General features: G+C 39.9%; 1 protein-coding gene across 6 annotated transcripts in view; it reads right to left on the bottom strand.

Annotated features, from left to right (window-relative positions):
• Positions 1–16,355, bottom strand: part of grm8a (glutamate receptor, metabotropic 8a) — a 340,837-nt gene that overhangs the window by 132,545 nt on the left and 191,937 nt on the right. For 3 of the 6 annotated variants that reach the window (XM_069519987.1, XM_069519988.1, XM_069519986.1), the window contains 3 exons: positions 8,725–8,865; positions 7,842–7,947; positions 3,922–5,947 (listed from right to left, as the gene is read on the bottom strand). In XM_069519987.1, coding sequence (XP_069376088.1) covers positions 5,898–5,947; positions 7,842–7,947; positions 8,725–8,865 — 297 coding nt within the window. In that variant the 3' untranslated portion in view covers positions 3,922–5,897. Of the gene's footprint in view, positions 1–3,921; positions 5,948–7,837; positions 7,948–8,724; positions 8,866–16,355 lie in introns of those variants that run through there. The other 3 variants (XM_069519991.1, XM_069519990.1, XM_069519989.1) reach the window with 3 other exon arrangements.

The raw sequence follows: 16,355 nt of genomic DNA on the forward strand, positions 1-16,355 counted from the left end.
CTTAACCCTCAAAAAAAGGCCAATTTAATTTGTAAGGACCAGCAAAAATGTCTTCACAACGTCAATATGTCCTTACAATGATGGCATCAAACCAAAATTGGCCCTCATAACTATAGACACACACACACACACACACACACACACACACACACACACTGCCACAGGCGCTGTTTATGCATTTGCACTTCCCAAAAGACTACCTGCAAAAACTAGGCACTGTGAAATGATGTGACACCGACAATACAATGGGTGATGGGTAGAAGTGTGTGTCACTGTCATCACGACAAACAAGGAGAGAAAGGCATTTCCATTATTCTCTATTTAATTTAGATTGTGTGTGTTTTGTGTGCCAACGTTTCTGAATGCACGGTGTCTTGAAGCTCTTATTGCTCAGTGATAGAATGACATGTGATGCAATATGTGCAAATACTTCCATGTTTATGTAGGTACGTTTGTGTGCTTGTATCGTACTGGGAACAAAAACCCATAGGGACAAAATCTGAGGTCACAGTTTGAAACTGTTTTTTGTGGGTTATACCACAGGTGTGTGTGTGTGTGTGTGTGTGCGTGTGTGCGTGTGTAGAACAGACATGTTTGCAGCGTTGTGTTGAACTTAAACACAAAACTAAAATAGAAAATAATAAAACAATAAAAAGAAGAATTTTAAGATTGGAAGTATTTTTCCACTTTCCAGCGCCAGTAAATCTTATTATCGATGAGATAAAGAAGAAAACAAAACACAATTAAATTAAAATGTAAAAATGCCTCCACTCGGACCAAATCATGTAAAAATTACATTTAAATAAATGAATAAATTCAATACAAAAACAATCTTCTTCTAAACTCCAGATTACATGCTTATCTGCTGAAGGTATATGGAAGACACTTATAGAGGAAATCTGCATGGAGTAATTCTGTTCGATTATAGTGTCTGAGGAGAGACGTCACTCAGTTTTGGTTTATAGTTACAGTTCACGTTGAGGACCAAGGGTTTTGCTGTCGAGTTGCAAAATAAAGTCAAGGTGTATATTTTTTTTTTTTGGGGGGGGCAAAACTGTCATTAATTATTTATTTCAAATGCAAAGAATAAAAGCCAAGAGAAATAGAAAAACTACGAGAGAACTACAGCCCTTTATGCAGGTGTAACGGGTGCCCCAGTAACTTGAGCCTCATCTATGGGTCGATCAGTTAAATCGTACAATGTTATTTTCACAGTTTTACTTCATAAACTGATTCGAAAATGTATATTTAATAGAATAAACAATGCATAAAAGATGCATCCATGTTAGCATTCATGAAAAAATATATATTTGGTTTTAATAGTGTTTACTTTTCATTTATACTTATTTATAATAAAGCTTCAAGCCTCATTTCTTTGTCATAAGGGTTTGATAATAACATCTGAAAAGTCATTTACAATCACTTATTTGCAGATATGTCAGCATTGGAAAGTTTGTATTCCTCAATACATCTATCGCCCCTTAGCTTCATCTTGCCTCTTCCAAGACCAAGATGTCTGCTGTAGTGTTGCTCTCATGCAAAGTTCATAGAAGAACAGAGGGTTAAGAGAACAAACTACTTCTGATAACTTCACAGGAAAATAAAACACTAGTAGATCATTGGTTAAACTCTTCCTGAGAACAGCGATCACGCAGCAGCCCTAAGCCCGGTCTACGTGCAGAAACCGTGTGAAGGAGACCCTTGACACTAGGATGCCACCTCTTCTTAGCCATTTCAAAACCAAAAGGATGTGTGATGTAAAGCTAACAGAGCTGGGGAATATTTATGAGAATTTCATTTTACAGTGAATTATTAATGTCGACTTCGAAAGAAAAATATCTGTTTCTGAAACCGTCAGCAGAACGTTTAGAACAATTCTCAAATACTGTAGCATAGTGAAGTTTTTCATTTTTTCATAAATATTCTTAGCAGTAATTCAGAGATGTTTGATGGATATGATTCAGATCAGGACCCTCTGACTGGCTCTGACATCTGGTGTGGATACCATGGTAACCACATCCAATCGAGCCGATCAGCTGCATCAAAGTCCCAACTCTCCGTGCTCATGGACACATAGTGGTGGACCATCTGGTATTTTTTTCCCAACACAAACAAACACTTAAACACTTTCATTTCGAGTGGGAAGAAGTGGGATTTTGTAAAGGGAGCAGTTTTCTGTTTCACTGGTCACACTAGCAGCCGTCTGAGATTGGTAATTGAATTAGTGGGCTGGAGATAACATGGATTATTGCCTCTGGTGGAAAGCATGTCCTGCGCTGCCTAGAGTGAGGTGTCAAAAACACTAACAAAACCGAACATAGGGATGGAAGAAATGATTTTAGTTTTTATGTGGAAAAACATGAACTAGTTTCCTCCTCTATGTAAAACTGCACATACAGGTTTACAGCTAGTGCAGTGAGGAAACTGCTTTCTCTAATTGGAAAAGGTCATCAGGTGACTTTCTACCTAACAAGGTCCCACTGGAACGATGCCTAATCAGGTCACCTTCAGAGATCCCATATTTCAAAGCTAAGGTCAATGCGTGAAAAGGCCAGCCTTCATCTGCCCTGCCTTCCACAATATAGACTGGATGAGTTATTAAAATGTGCTTGATTCACTGGAATATTGTTTTATTATTCAATCTGCTTAAAAACAGTGGGTGTTTTATTGTCAATTTTAAATATAGAATGGTTAGAACGATAGATAGATAGATAGATAGATAGATAGATAGATAGATAGATAGATAGATAGATAGATAGGAAGTAGTTGCATCTTATTTTTGCATAGATAAATCATATTGAGTAATAAAATTAAATAAATAAAGAAAGAAAAACAAAATAAGTTACACAAGTTTTGCCTTTTACCACCTGTATCTTTTGAAATTGGGTTCAATTTGTGATTTTAAATACAAAAGCAGTTTGTTTTATTATCAAACTTTCATGAATTGTTGAGTAGATTTTTTTTAATACTTCAAATTTATTTAGAGAAATAAAACAAAAACTATATCACACAATTTTTGTCCACTATAAACATGAACCTCTTTTCAAACAGGGTTCAATTTGTGATTTTCAAAGCAAAAGCTTTTCCTTTTATTATTAAAATGTGAGTTGTTTTGAAATATTTTTACGCATCTTATTTTCACATGCTTCAACCATCTTGAGAGATCAAATGAAATGGGTCAGTGTCGGCTGATCATCAGTCTTCAGCACCTGCGCTCTGTCACTGTCAGTCTGATCCGCTGCTAATTAATCAAACCAAACACGTCCCGCACACGGACCAGCTGCACCGCTCGACAACAAGGTCAAAACGTCCGCCATCTGCTTTCCTTCATGAGGCACCGGGGGACTTTCCAGCACATTTACATGTGATGACAAATTTGTGTTACAGGTCACAGCCACCGGTCCCTCGACAGTTCTCCATTGCATTACATGTGTTTGACAGCTTATTGACACGACTCATCCTCAAGACTGAAAATTGGCCTTATCGACGTCTGGTTCAGATAATGATGTCTGGAATCAATCAATCGCAAAGACGAGAGAAATCTATTCAGGATGTTTCAGAAATGCATCATATGTTTAAAACATGAGAGCAACATGGAGGATTCATGTCAACCTGTAAAAACTGAAATATAAAATATTCCAATAACTACTATGCATTGACATTTGTGGTCTGCAGAGGCTGAACCCTAATGGAATCCTAATGACATTGATGATTCTGTGGATTTTACTCAAGCTAATTTGTTTATTTGACAAAGATTTCTAAAAAACTATTGAATACACCCACGTACAGACATTTGTAGTCTGCAGAGGATGAACCCTGATGGAATCTTAATGACTTCGGTCTTCCTCTAACTTTTCCTCGATCATTAATTTGAGTATAATTTCTCAGAAACTGTTATCATGGAATTTGAAAGCCATGCTCCCCAGAGGATAAACTCTAATGACTTTGGGTAACTTTGAATGAAGAGTCATCACAAGGTCAGTTTTTCAAATCTGCTCAAATTCTTCAGTCCAAATCTTTGTGTTTAGCTTCACTTTGTGCTAATTAAATGTTAGCATGTCACCACAAATAAACATCAGCATTTCAGTACTGTCATTGTGGGCATGTTACAAAGTCGACATCTGAGTCTTCATTGCTCCAACAGGTCTATATGTACTACACATTAAGGCACAAGTCCCCAGTTATCATGTCTACACACAAGACAGTTCACATTTGGCTCAGGAACTAGTCCCATGGAGCTTTGGGTCATGAAACACATTTTAATCTTTCCTTCAGCTTCCAGTAAATAAGTGGGTCGGATTTTAGTGTTTCCCTCAAGGAGATTTCACGGTTGAGAAAACATGCGATGGCAGCTGCAGAAATTGTACCTGTGATTTTATGCTTATGGAAGAAAAGCTGTTTTCTACAGGGATTATATCGCACATCAGCCTTGTCACAGACGTAACGTTTTATGGCATCCAGAAGAGACTGCAAACACGGAGACAAGTCAAAGAGCACCCATTCGCAAGAACGGACTCGCTAGAATTTTACAAGCTTCCATCTGACGTATGTGTGTCAGGACACGCCGCCCTCCTGTAAATGATGTGATTTGTCATTTCACTTCGCCTTCAGCGTTATTGATTGTTCCTCTCCAACAAGAACAGGTTCACTGATGCAGTTGACTGTTTCTTTCTTAGCTCTCATGTATTTTTGAAGGTTGGACATCTGCTGGATTGTTGTCGATGCACAGAGAGGGGAGTTCTGTCCACTTGGCTCAAATATCTGTCTTTTCGCCCTCATACACGCTCACTCTCTCCTTCACAGCAGGTTTTTTCTATCCTATCAACGTTTATACTTTTGGGGTTAAGAGAGAGTTGCAGACGAAGGCCGAGGAGACTTAAGAGCATTTCATGGGCATAAATTAATAAATAGGACAAACTGTGCAAATAATTATTCTTGTAAATAGATGTTTTCTGCAACCATGGGATTTGCTAAATAGCCTTAAATGTTTTATGCATCATACAAACTGTTGCAACATAATTGGAAAAAGTACACTGACACAGTAAACACAAAACTCTCCATTTTTGCAAATATAAAGGAATTATTGGTCCCCTCCACACTTGTCAAAAGCACCACCACCCATCTACACATTTGCAAAACATTCCTTTATTATAAATAAATCTTCATTTTTGTATAAAAACTGGCATGCTTCAACCATGGCATTTTACAGGTTCACGACCCAAGGCTACGACCTGGTTAGCCAAGACAGCAGGAGGAAACACACTCATCTCATTATGCAAGGGCGATCCATCAGACAACGGTGAGACAAGAATGAAAAAATCGTCACGACCACAAAAATACTTACAAGTAGAGAATAACAACAAACATGTTTGAGTCTCATAGATTTTTCTCTTACATTTCTCTTTTTAAATATCTTTTTAAAATGTAATCTGTTAAATCTCTTTCCCGGCCCAACCTTTGTCCTTTTAGATATAATGTGTACATGGTTTCTGAGTTTTTTCTTTATATTTTCAATTTTATGTGTATTTTTTTTAATATCTTTTGTAGGTTTTAATAGTTACTCTGTCCTCCACAGCGTCCTGTGGTTTTTCACCTTTTTCATATCCTCTTTTTTTTTTCTTTTTTTAAACAGGTAAGTTCATGGTAGGACCAATGAGCTGTGAGCAGCGGGAAAGCAGGCACACTGACTGGCTGTTTATGTGGTCCCAACCCTCTGTGGTTTGATGCAGAACAATACAAAATGTCTCATGCTTGAATTCCATTGGGCGCTCTGCCTTTCCGCCAATTTTCCAGCCAACAGGCTTTTGAACGGCGGCGTCTTCTTTCACTCGGCCCTGCCCCAAGTCACGCCCCCCTTTTCTCCTGTCCAATCCCCTTCTCCGGCGTCCGTGGTCCCTTCAGATGGCATGATTGCTGTAACTGACGTATGTCGTCTTAGTTGATGAAGCTGAGTGACGATGGAAGGAGGAGTGAAATCGTTTTAGAGGAGGAAAGAGGTGAAAAAGAAAAGAGAAGAGACAGATTGGATGAATTGAAGGGGAAAAGAGAGGGAAAGAAACAGATCAGGAAGCAGTTGGGAGCAGATTTTGCGACAGACGGTCACGTAACGGTGTCACACCCATAGTCTACCTGAGTAGTTGGGGCTTTTTGTCAAACCCATTATGTCTCCCGTCCCCTCAAGCATCTCATGGTAAATGTCAATGTTTTCGCAGCGACCGCGGGCCTCTAACTGCGCTATTGTTACACATTGACGCTTTCACACAACCCTTTTATTTTCTCTATTCCACCTGTTTCCCCAGCACACTGCTGAAAGAATGGAGAATAAAAGGGCCTTGATGAAAATACAAGTCTTTCTTCCCCTTTTATTTCAGACTTGCAAAAAATGTTTTTATTGATATTTTCTGAAAAGTGCTCTTCAGCAAAATGTCAGACGAAGGAAAAAAAAAGGTGGAGACACTCATCTCTGCGTTCTGTTCATCGCTGTTGTGTTAATTAACTGTTGTCTGGATCACGAGGAACTGGCAAATTTACACTTTTTGAAAAGTGAATTATGAAAAGAGATGACTAAGCGGTTTAACTATTGGCTGAATGAATGAACTGTGACCTCATGTCTTCACTGATCATAATAAAGTGCTGACAGAAAAGCACGGTTTGCCGACGCAGGTCTGAAACCTTTTATGCACCCACAGTATCCACAGGCTGCACAGACACACACAGCTCATCATTGGCTTATTTAATTACAGATGTCATGAGAGAAATCGACACATGAACAGCAAAGGACTGGATTAATGTAAATCGATGGAGGCCTACAAAAAAGCATGCGTACTACACACACACAAACACACACACGCACACACACAGTGATGTGCACATGCAATCTGCAGCCTGACACAGCAGCATGTGTCACACCGCAGCCGTTTCATCTGCAGTCTGCTGACACAGGAGATGCAGCGCAACACAAAACAGAGCTTTGAAGCAGGTGTAACAGTGCTTCGCTGTCAATGCTCGGAGAAAACACACACACACACACGCACATGCCATGCGATCAAATGCAATTTTCACTGATGCAGCTGCTTCCTTTTGCAAACATACAAAAGGCAGGCATGAAGTTAATCACAAAATTGAATTAAGCTGCAAAATGAAAGCAATAGCAATATGTAAAATGTAGCGTACATCCAAACCTAAATGTACACAAGGGAAATGTTTGTTTTCATGCTTCTGTGCCACAAGCAATGAAAATCAAATCTTTTCTCCAGGTGGTTATGTTTTCTTCTGTTTTGTTATTTAACAAGATTACGCAAAAACTACAGGACAGGTTTGCATAAAACTTGGTGGAATTATGTCGTACGGGTCATTTCAATGAACTTTTCTTTCAATATTTTACTTGAGTTCTCAGAAAATGATTCATGGATCTTTGGGAAAAAAGGCATATTAATGGAACGGATATGAATGAGTTTGTGCAGATCCAAGTATAAATCCAGATCTGGTGAATATAAATGCGCTGTGCTGAGTGGTATTCTACTTTGGTTTTTTGATTGTCTGTTACCTGCATCATAATAAAAGCCACGGCCTCTCATGAATGTGATTTATTGTGTATGTGTTATATGCTTTTCATATCTGCATTATGACCGTTTATTCTGCCCAAACGTAATTGTTATGTTTTAAATTTGAGGTATAGAGAATGAAAAATTGTGTCTACCATATAAAGACTTTGTTAGGCAGTTAAAAGCCAGTTAGGGGACATTCCACAGTATAGATTACAGTTATATATCTGATTTTAGTATTAGTTTTATTAGTTTATTATATGTATAAGTATAAAAACTCGGTGTTCTCTTACTCACTGTTGGTCTCCATGCTCTCACACAGTTCGGTCTTCACCTCTCCGTTAGGCCGGTCTCCTCCCTTCTGGCCCAGTTTTCCCGACATGGTGGCAGCGGTCACAATCGCCTGCATATATATTAATAATAAGGAATTACTTTAATGTAAATAAGGATTATCAATGTGGTACGGATCTACTAATGCACTGGCTTCCTTCTCAGTTTAACCCATAGAGACCTAAGGCGGTGAATAAAAACACCTATGTTGTGTTTTTGAGGCAAAAATCAACAAAAACATTAAAACTTTAATTTCTCAGTCATTGCTGTTCCCTCGAGGTTTGTGAACATTTTTTAAAAACGGGACAAAGGCAGCCTCGCAACCCTTTCCTCCTCATTTCCATCGATGTTTCCATCAATATTAAACTGCTGTAATCTGCCTTCCCTCACTTAGAATGTCAGCTGTTGTGTGAAACGCTACTTAAAAAACTATTTGCACGGCTGCTAAACGCTTTCCCTTCAAGTATTTCAGCAAATCACGGTGCATGTGTCATGAAAACGATGACATCATGGATGAGACACACACGTCTCATCCAGTTCTAAAGGGACAAGCACACAAACGTCACATCAGGTCTTAAAGTTGTATGTACACACACATCTTAAAGGTGTATACACAATACACACAGATGCTGCATTCGGTCTTAAGGGTATATACACACTTTTTGCATGCTGCCTTAATGTGTTCATGTAATTTCAGTGTTTGTTAAATTAATGATCCTCATTTATTTCAATTAAATCACATTCTCAGCCAACATATAAATTCAAAAATCAAACCAGTTAGGATGTGGGAAATAAGAACTAAACATTGAACTCATGAGACAGAAGCAGTGTTTACTCAGGTGCTCCTCACCTTGAAGCTGCGTTTCCGTTTGGGTACGTTCTGCTCGGGGTGGAAGAGGATGACGTAGACCTTGGGCATGTAGAGCATTCCCAGAGACACGGAGGCAGACAGGCTGAGAGAGATCGTCAGTGTGGTGGTTTGGATGTACATCTAGAGTGAGAACAATACACACACACACACACACACACACACACACACACACACACACACACACACACACACACACACACAGAGAAGAAAGAGAGAGTCATTTATCACATTTCAAGTTGTCACACATAGTCTTTGTAATTGTCCGACTGCAGATATGCCCGATGAGGGAGACGGCAGGAGGACAGATGGGGAGTGGGGGGGAGAGAGGAAGTAAAGGACGGTCTAACAAGAGCAAAATTAGGAGAAAATTTGCACGGTGACAGCAACACAGCGATAGGTAGCTCCAACGGCATATGAAATGATGGTGCCGATGAAGTTGCTTAATTGCCCGTGTGCCGCGGAGCACATCCTCTGCGTCTAACAATGTGGAATCATTCTTAGCGTTCTTTTGGCAGGATTAAATACCATATGGGTGTGGTTTACTGCGTCGGGAGGGTTGATGGTGACAGAAATTGCACTAAATTGACTTTCAGACATGTTTGTGCAAGAATTTGAGCATCTAGTCGACGAAGCTTGGCTGACATGAGACCCCACAGGAATAGGGACATTTGTTTTTAGCGACTAAGCTGTTGGTGGACTAGAGTTTCAAACAAATACTCAAACAGACACACAGATGCAGGGCTGGACAGTGGACTCGGCTGGAGACACTTCCTGTCGGCAAAGGGTGAATATTGTTATGTACACGGCACTAAATGACTTTATTAGATCTCTTTTATTCTGCAAAGTAAGTTGGAAGATATCTATAAGGAAATCAAGCAGACACCCACACATACACATGGATCCCCACTGCAGTGGACAGTGTCACTGGGTCCTCAGCGAGGTTCACAGAGTAGTTTGGAGGAGGACAGCTGTAATGACAGGCTTCACCCACACCCCTGACACAGCTGACAGGCTCTCAAGACATAGGGCTCATCAGGCGAACGCTGTTGGCGGAGGAAGGGGGTGTAGGAGGATAAAAATGGAAGGAGAAATAACAGAGAAACATGCAGAGAGAAGGAAGGGAATATGTTATGGGGTGCGGGGAGAAGTGAGGACAAGGGACGAGGCCGATGACACATGGCGACACTAATCAAGTGAGGGAGAGGAGGTGAAAACCGACAGCGGTGAAGTCGGCGTTGTCACAAACTGCGGACATTGATTGAGGCAGTGTTGGTAACTGCAGCCTGACAAGAAGCAGACAGTAGAACAGGGAGAAACTAAAGCTGCACTGTTAACCCTGCAGAGGCTGCACACCTCACACAGGGGATCTCTGTAAATCACACCAGGGCTGTAGCCTGTTTTCATTCAGAATGAATAATAGAAAAGGTAAGAATACAGAAGTCCTGTGTTACATTATTCCTGTTCAATAATAAGAACTAACTCTGTTTATATGAATCCTCCTGTTAGAAATGCAATCTTCTCTTCGCCATACACCGACTTCTTTTATTAGTCGAAGGTTTCTCCAGACGAGACACAAACAGCCGCACTTGTTGCTGGTGTTTTAGTTCCAGACAACATTTCAGCTCATCTCTATTAAAAGTTATTTGCAGCTGAATGGAGATAATTCAAAATGCAAGGCCCCAAAATGTTGTCCCTCAGCTTAATTTACAAAAGACATGTCATTTATGGAAAAAGAAATGGATTTGACAAACAAATAACGAAAAAACATGACTTCAGGACTCTCAGTAAATAATAACAGCCCTTACTGTCTTGTTCTAACTGTGTTTAACCAGTTTGATGTTTCCAAAATGGAGAGAGTGACCTGAGCAGACCTGATGAGAGAGAGCTGACTGGTAAATGAGGTTTAGTATTCAACCGAAATACATTTTATTTAACGAACTGCTACTTAAATACATGAAATCTGTCGGTCATGACTTTATGATGGTGGTTGAAACTCAGACACACATTTATATTTGTGTACTTTTGAGTACACTACCTTAATTGTATTTCGTACCACCACTACTTCACATGACTTGCACTGCTTTGCTGAACCCTTTTGTACATTAGTGACCATAATGTGTATAACCTCTTACTGTGAAATGTACCCTTTTTATATATTTAAATATATCTATATTAATATATCGTCTATGATTAAGAAATTATGCCTTATATATATATATTCACATTGTATACCCCATCGGCCTCAGATATATAAATACACAACTTTATAATATATATAGTTTACTACTCGCACAGACAGAAGCCAAAGGCAAAGGGGAGTGAAACCACTGGATAAAAAGACACACTAACAATAGACTCAACATTGAAACTTTCACACAGAGCCATTATTTACTGAAGGGATGACAATCCAGTGGCAGCATCACTGAGTGTGATGTGTAGAGCGCTCTGCCTGGAGCTTCCATACAGGCTCTGATAGCAGTTTACACGCCAGCCCCATCTGCTGACTTCCACCTCAGACACACGGTTCAACACAAACATGCACACGAACGACACAACGCACCAACACTGGACTGACTTCTACAGAGGAGGAAGATCATGAGAGAAAAATCAGAGAGGCAATTTTTATGGATTTATTTGTATTTGGACACGTTTTTGTATTTCCTGCCAACAAATTTACACGAGTAAGTGATGTTTTTCAGGAGCAAAGAGAGGAATGAAATGTGAATGAAGAATGAGTAAAAGAGGATCAATGAAGAAAAAAAAGTGAAAAAGGAATAACCCACCTGAAAAAAGGCAGAATAACAGAGTAAAGGAGAGATTCCCCCTAAGCGGCGAATTAGCTCTTATCAAAACAGCGGCGAGTCTTGCAGATAGCTGCTTCCCTTACATCTAGCCTTCGGTTCAAAGTTGTGGCTTCCAGCAGTTATGTACACAAAGAGACACACTAGTACAGGCACACAAACCACACTCCACCCTGCTGGCTACAGCTGATAATGGCTAAAAACGTGTGAGTCGGAAGAGCGGTTGCACTCGGAGATTTGGCGATCGGTGACACAATGTGTTTTCTTAGGGTTTAAAATGTTAACAGACGCTCTGCCATCGAAGAGAGGGACAGAGCGATGGCCGATGGGCTTTTAATATCCAGGGAGACAAAAGGAAGAAAGGTTGGGAGAAACGGAAAGACGAGAAAAACAGATTCTGAGAATAAATACTAAGGTTAAAGGAAGTGATGCCTCTGCTAAATTGCTGGTCACTGTCTGTGAATAATGGTGCAGGAGTTGAATTAGCTGTGCTGATAACACAGGAGGGTTTTCTTTGCTATTTCATGGAGACTCAAATTTTGTGTTGATTATAAAACTGCTGATGGAAGAGTTTTCTTCTACCTAAAGCAGCTTGTTCTTCCTCCATTAATGTGCAAAGATTAAGTCGACCAACACGTTCCTTCAGTGTTGATTACCACCATTTATAACCACACAAGACACGAGACCAACAACTTCCCAAATGGCTATTGTTCCTGTGCAGACTTAAATCATATTCAATATATTTGTGAAGAAATCGATATGTTCACATCAAGTTGTATAAATGAGGATGAATGAAAATGTTGTCATTAAGTTCTTCCTCTGTACAGTTAATGAAGTCTACATCCCGTACATACCACTGCTTAACTTTAATGGGATCTGCATCCTTTGCCAAATGACGTCACTGCCACTGCCACCAATGAGCTCAGCGATTAAGTTTGATTGCTGTCTTTAAAACCTGAAGTCCCTGAGTCAGAGGCCGGATGCACGCATGCACGCACACGCTCAGTGAACCCAGACATGAATCATGCTCAGTCATTACACTGCTCCTGTGATTATTGCAACTTGTTTCATATGTACCACAGGGCTGTACGAGGCTGGTGAAATCAAAGAGCCCTCGCCAGCAACATGGCGAACTTCGCCAACAGCAGAGAGAGGGGCGGACAGGAAGATGCAGGGGGAAAAAATGGAAGAAAGAGAGAGAGAGAGAGAGAGAGAGATGGTGTGAATATGAAAGAGAGTAAAGGGCATGCATCGGGCTGTGGGGGGTATGAACAAGAGGAGGGAAAAAAAAAAAGGAACAACAGACGAGGAAATAAACATTTGTCAGAACAGTGGACAGACAAGAAGAGGAGGAAGGAGGGATGGAGAAGTGAAGAGGAAAAAGAGGCAGTGATGACAAAGGACAGTGACTGAAGTGAAGAACAAAGTCCTGAAGCACTTTCAGTCTCGGTCTGTGATTTTGCCCCCGGGACACTGACATGGAAGCTCACACACGTTCGAATTAACACAAAGTCCAACAGGGCATGGGGGGGGTTGTTATGCGTTGCCAAGTGGCTGATGAGTTGCCTGTTGTCACTTGCTGGCATTTGCTATACGCACAATACTTCAGACTTGTAGGTCTATATCAGTATAAAATAAATACAAATATATAAATATACATTATAAAATAGAGCAAGAATAAATAAAGCACAATCATCAAACTTTACAAGTTCAAAGGGATTAAAAACAACACATAGACCGGGTCAGATGAGATTCTTTCTACTTCAGCACTAGCTTGTCCTACCCTTACAGCTGTCGCCTAGCAACAGAGCTACGGACGAAACAGTTCTACGGTGGATTAAAAACGTTGAAAAGATGTATTTTTGTATGTGTACCGTTGGCTGTTTGTGTGGGCACATTTAAAAATAAAGACTTCCGATGATTGGGCCTTCATCTTGCTTGAACTATTGGCCGTTCCTAATAATTTCTGTTGAGACGGCTGTTTTGTACGTGTTCCATAAGCTTTCAGAAGACGTCCAAAACTACAGGTGAAATGATGACACAAAGCTGTCTCTGTTTCCGTGTCTTAAACATCCCCATGAATAAGCGCTAGCTATGAAACCTTTCACACACATTATTTTCACCAATGCCAACAATAGAACACATGTCTTCACCCCCCCAGGGAAAGATGTCGCCTAAATCATATTTTCTAGCACATTAGAATAGATTCAGAACATCTGCCATTCACCCGGGCACTGTAGCACCAAACTGACGCTCATTTGCATCAAGCTGAACTCGTGTTCAACTCTTCTGTTTTTGCGGAGTCGCAGATGTCTCTTTCCAAATGTCACCTTGCGCTCATTTGTTTTGCCGGAGCTCATTTGAAATAAACGACGACTGGCCGCTTTGTTTCATGTCCCGAGTGCAGCTGATGGTCAGAGACAAAGAGAGGTTGGAAAAACAGACGGGTGAGAAAGTATCGAGCGTGACATCTCCCGAAGACATCTTGCATCTCTCCATCTCTCCAGGCGTTCCCCCACTTATGCCCACGCTCTGTTTTAATGATTGGTTGGCAGTCTTCACTGCAGCTCTAACTACTAAGCATCTCTCTCTGGGATGTGTTCCTCTGTCGTCACCACTTCTGTCTCTTAAGTGCCTTCTCCTTCATCATTCTGCCTTCTTGAACTCAGTATCTTCCCTGTCATCTTCTCTTCTCTCCATCTCTGCCCTGCATCATTTCACACGCGGCCGTCTGTGCATGTTGATAATGAGTTTAGATGTCCTTGATTGGTCCCTGTCCCAACTTAACCTCTTTTATGAGTGTCGTAACATTTCAGATCGCCGGAGGATCCTGAAGTAACTTCACACCGCCGCTTAGTGTCAAACCTCCTGGAGGTGTGTGTGTGTGTTTGTGTGTGTGTGTGTGTTTGTGTGTGTGTGTTTGTGTGTGTGTGTGTGAGACGCTCCCTGTTTCTCTCCACTCACACCATGGGACCACTCATCATTTTAATCACCTGAGCCATGAGAGTGTGAAGGGATTTTATTTTTATTTGTTTAAAAATGGAAGCAGTCGTGACAAAACCACTGTCTCTCACTTCTCAGATTTTCTTGCTGCTACTTTTTACTTTGTTTCTCTTACTCGCACAATACTGTGAGTAATCAATGACATGATACTTTTGGGTAAAACTTTCTTTTGCCTAAACAGCATTATGTTGTGTAGGTGTATATCTTTATATTTACTGTATGTATGTGTATGTATGCATACATGATATTTGGTTTATATACAAATGACTGTTTTACCTAATCAGGTAACAAAGTGTCTATTTCATATATTTTGAAAATATCCATCCGTCCATCATCTATAGGCAGTTTACATTCGGTGAGATGCAGGGACCATGTGTAACAGTAGTTATTATATTTTATACACTCAGGCCTGGTCACAACAATATTTAAAAGAGCAATATTTGCATTAAAATTATTAATTTCAATAGAATCTCTGTGATCACTGGATTTTCTTGCAATGACGAAGTTCGTCTGTAGATAATTCTTCGTTCTAATTTCAGCTGTGATACATTTTGTCCAACCATTTTGTGCCACAGACCAATAACTAGTTATCTTGAAAGTTTTTTTTCAATTTAATAAACTTTATTTAAAGTTTTTTCATATTAAAAGTGAGTTTTTTTTCTCTCCTGCCGCCAAGCGTTAGCATGTTGTGGAAAATATTGGGTTCCTCTAAATATATTGTAAGGTCTCCACCTTTGATATTTAAAGGGCCTTAAGATAATGTGTGCTGTGATTTGAAGCTACAAATTGAATTGAATTCAATGGACGATCCAGAGAATAAAAGACAGTATTGAGATTAAAATCTAAAAATGAATGCAGATTGAAGAGCTCAGTGTCAAAACAGTTATTTTACCAGCTCCAGGAATAAAAATGCATCACCGCTGAAGGATCACAACAATATTAAGCTGCTTAAAAATAAACACATGTAGACGATGAAAGACTCACGCTGGTTTTACAATCTCAAAGCCTTGATGATTACTTCCCCTGAAAATACTGAGATAAGACACTATTTTTGTTCAGTAATATAAAAGCAAATGCATCACGTAAATAGAAATAAGCCAAGGCGAGCTCACAATTAAGAATTATTATGACAATTACACTTTGGAGATAAGATAAAGTTCTACCCTTCAACAAGGATATAATTAAATCATTTGTTACCTAAAAAAATTACTACTTTCAATGTTTCCGCACAAGATATTGAACTGCAATTATGAAACTACACAAAGACTTGTAGTGTGGGCTGACGAAAAACTGAGAACCATCAATTTAAAGCCACAACTAGATTCAAACCAGCAGCCGTGCCACTCGAGAAGGACAGCAGTCAGACCCATTCTTTCTTTCATAGCAGAGAGTGAAAGTTACTTTTGTAGCTTTGTCAGAGCTTGTTTAATGCTCAAGTTTCTCTTCTCCATTCATCCATCACAAACATTTTTCAAACATGGAGCCGTGATGAAAAACTGTTGGAGAAAAAAAAAGAAAAGCACTGATGCAGGAATATTTTAACTTTATGTCAATGCAGCTTAATTGGGCCCAGGCGTGATCAGTGTTGTCCACGAGTGCCTCGTTATCTTCAACAAAACAGTACTCATGAAACACTATTCTCTGCCTCCATCTAATCCATACTGGTCTAAGGTCTGTGTTGTGAAAGAGATGAGTGCACGGGCTATTTCATTAAATGTTACATCTTTGTTTGCTCTGCCGCAGCTTGTTAGCGTAGCTCTTATTGACTCGCGGATCTGTAAGACATATGGCCAGCAGTCTGGAGTC

Source organism: Paralichthys olivaceus, chromosome 23 (genome assembly GCF_024713975.1).
Source record: "Paralichthys olivaceus isolate ysfri-2021 chromosome 23, ASM2471397v2, whole genome shotgun sequence".
NCBI lineage: Eukaryota > Metazoa > Chordata > Actinopteri > Pleuronectiformes > Paralichthyidae > Paralichthys > Paralichthys olivaceus.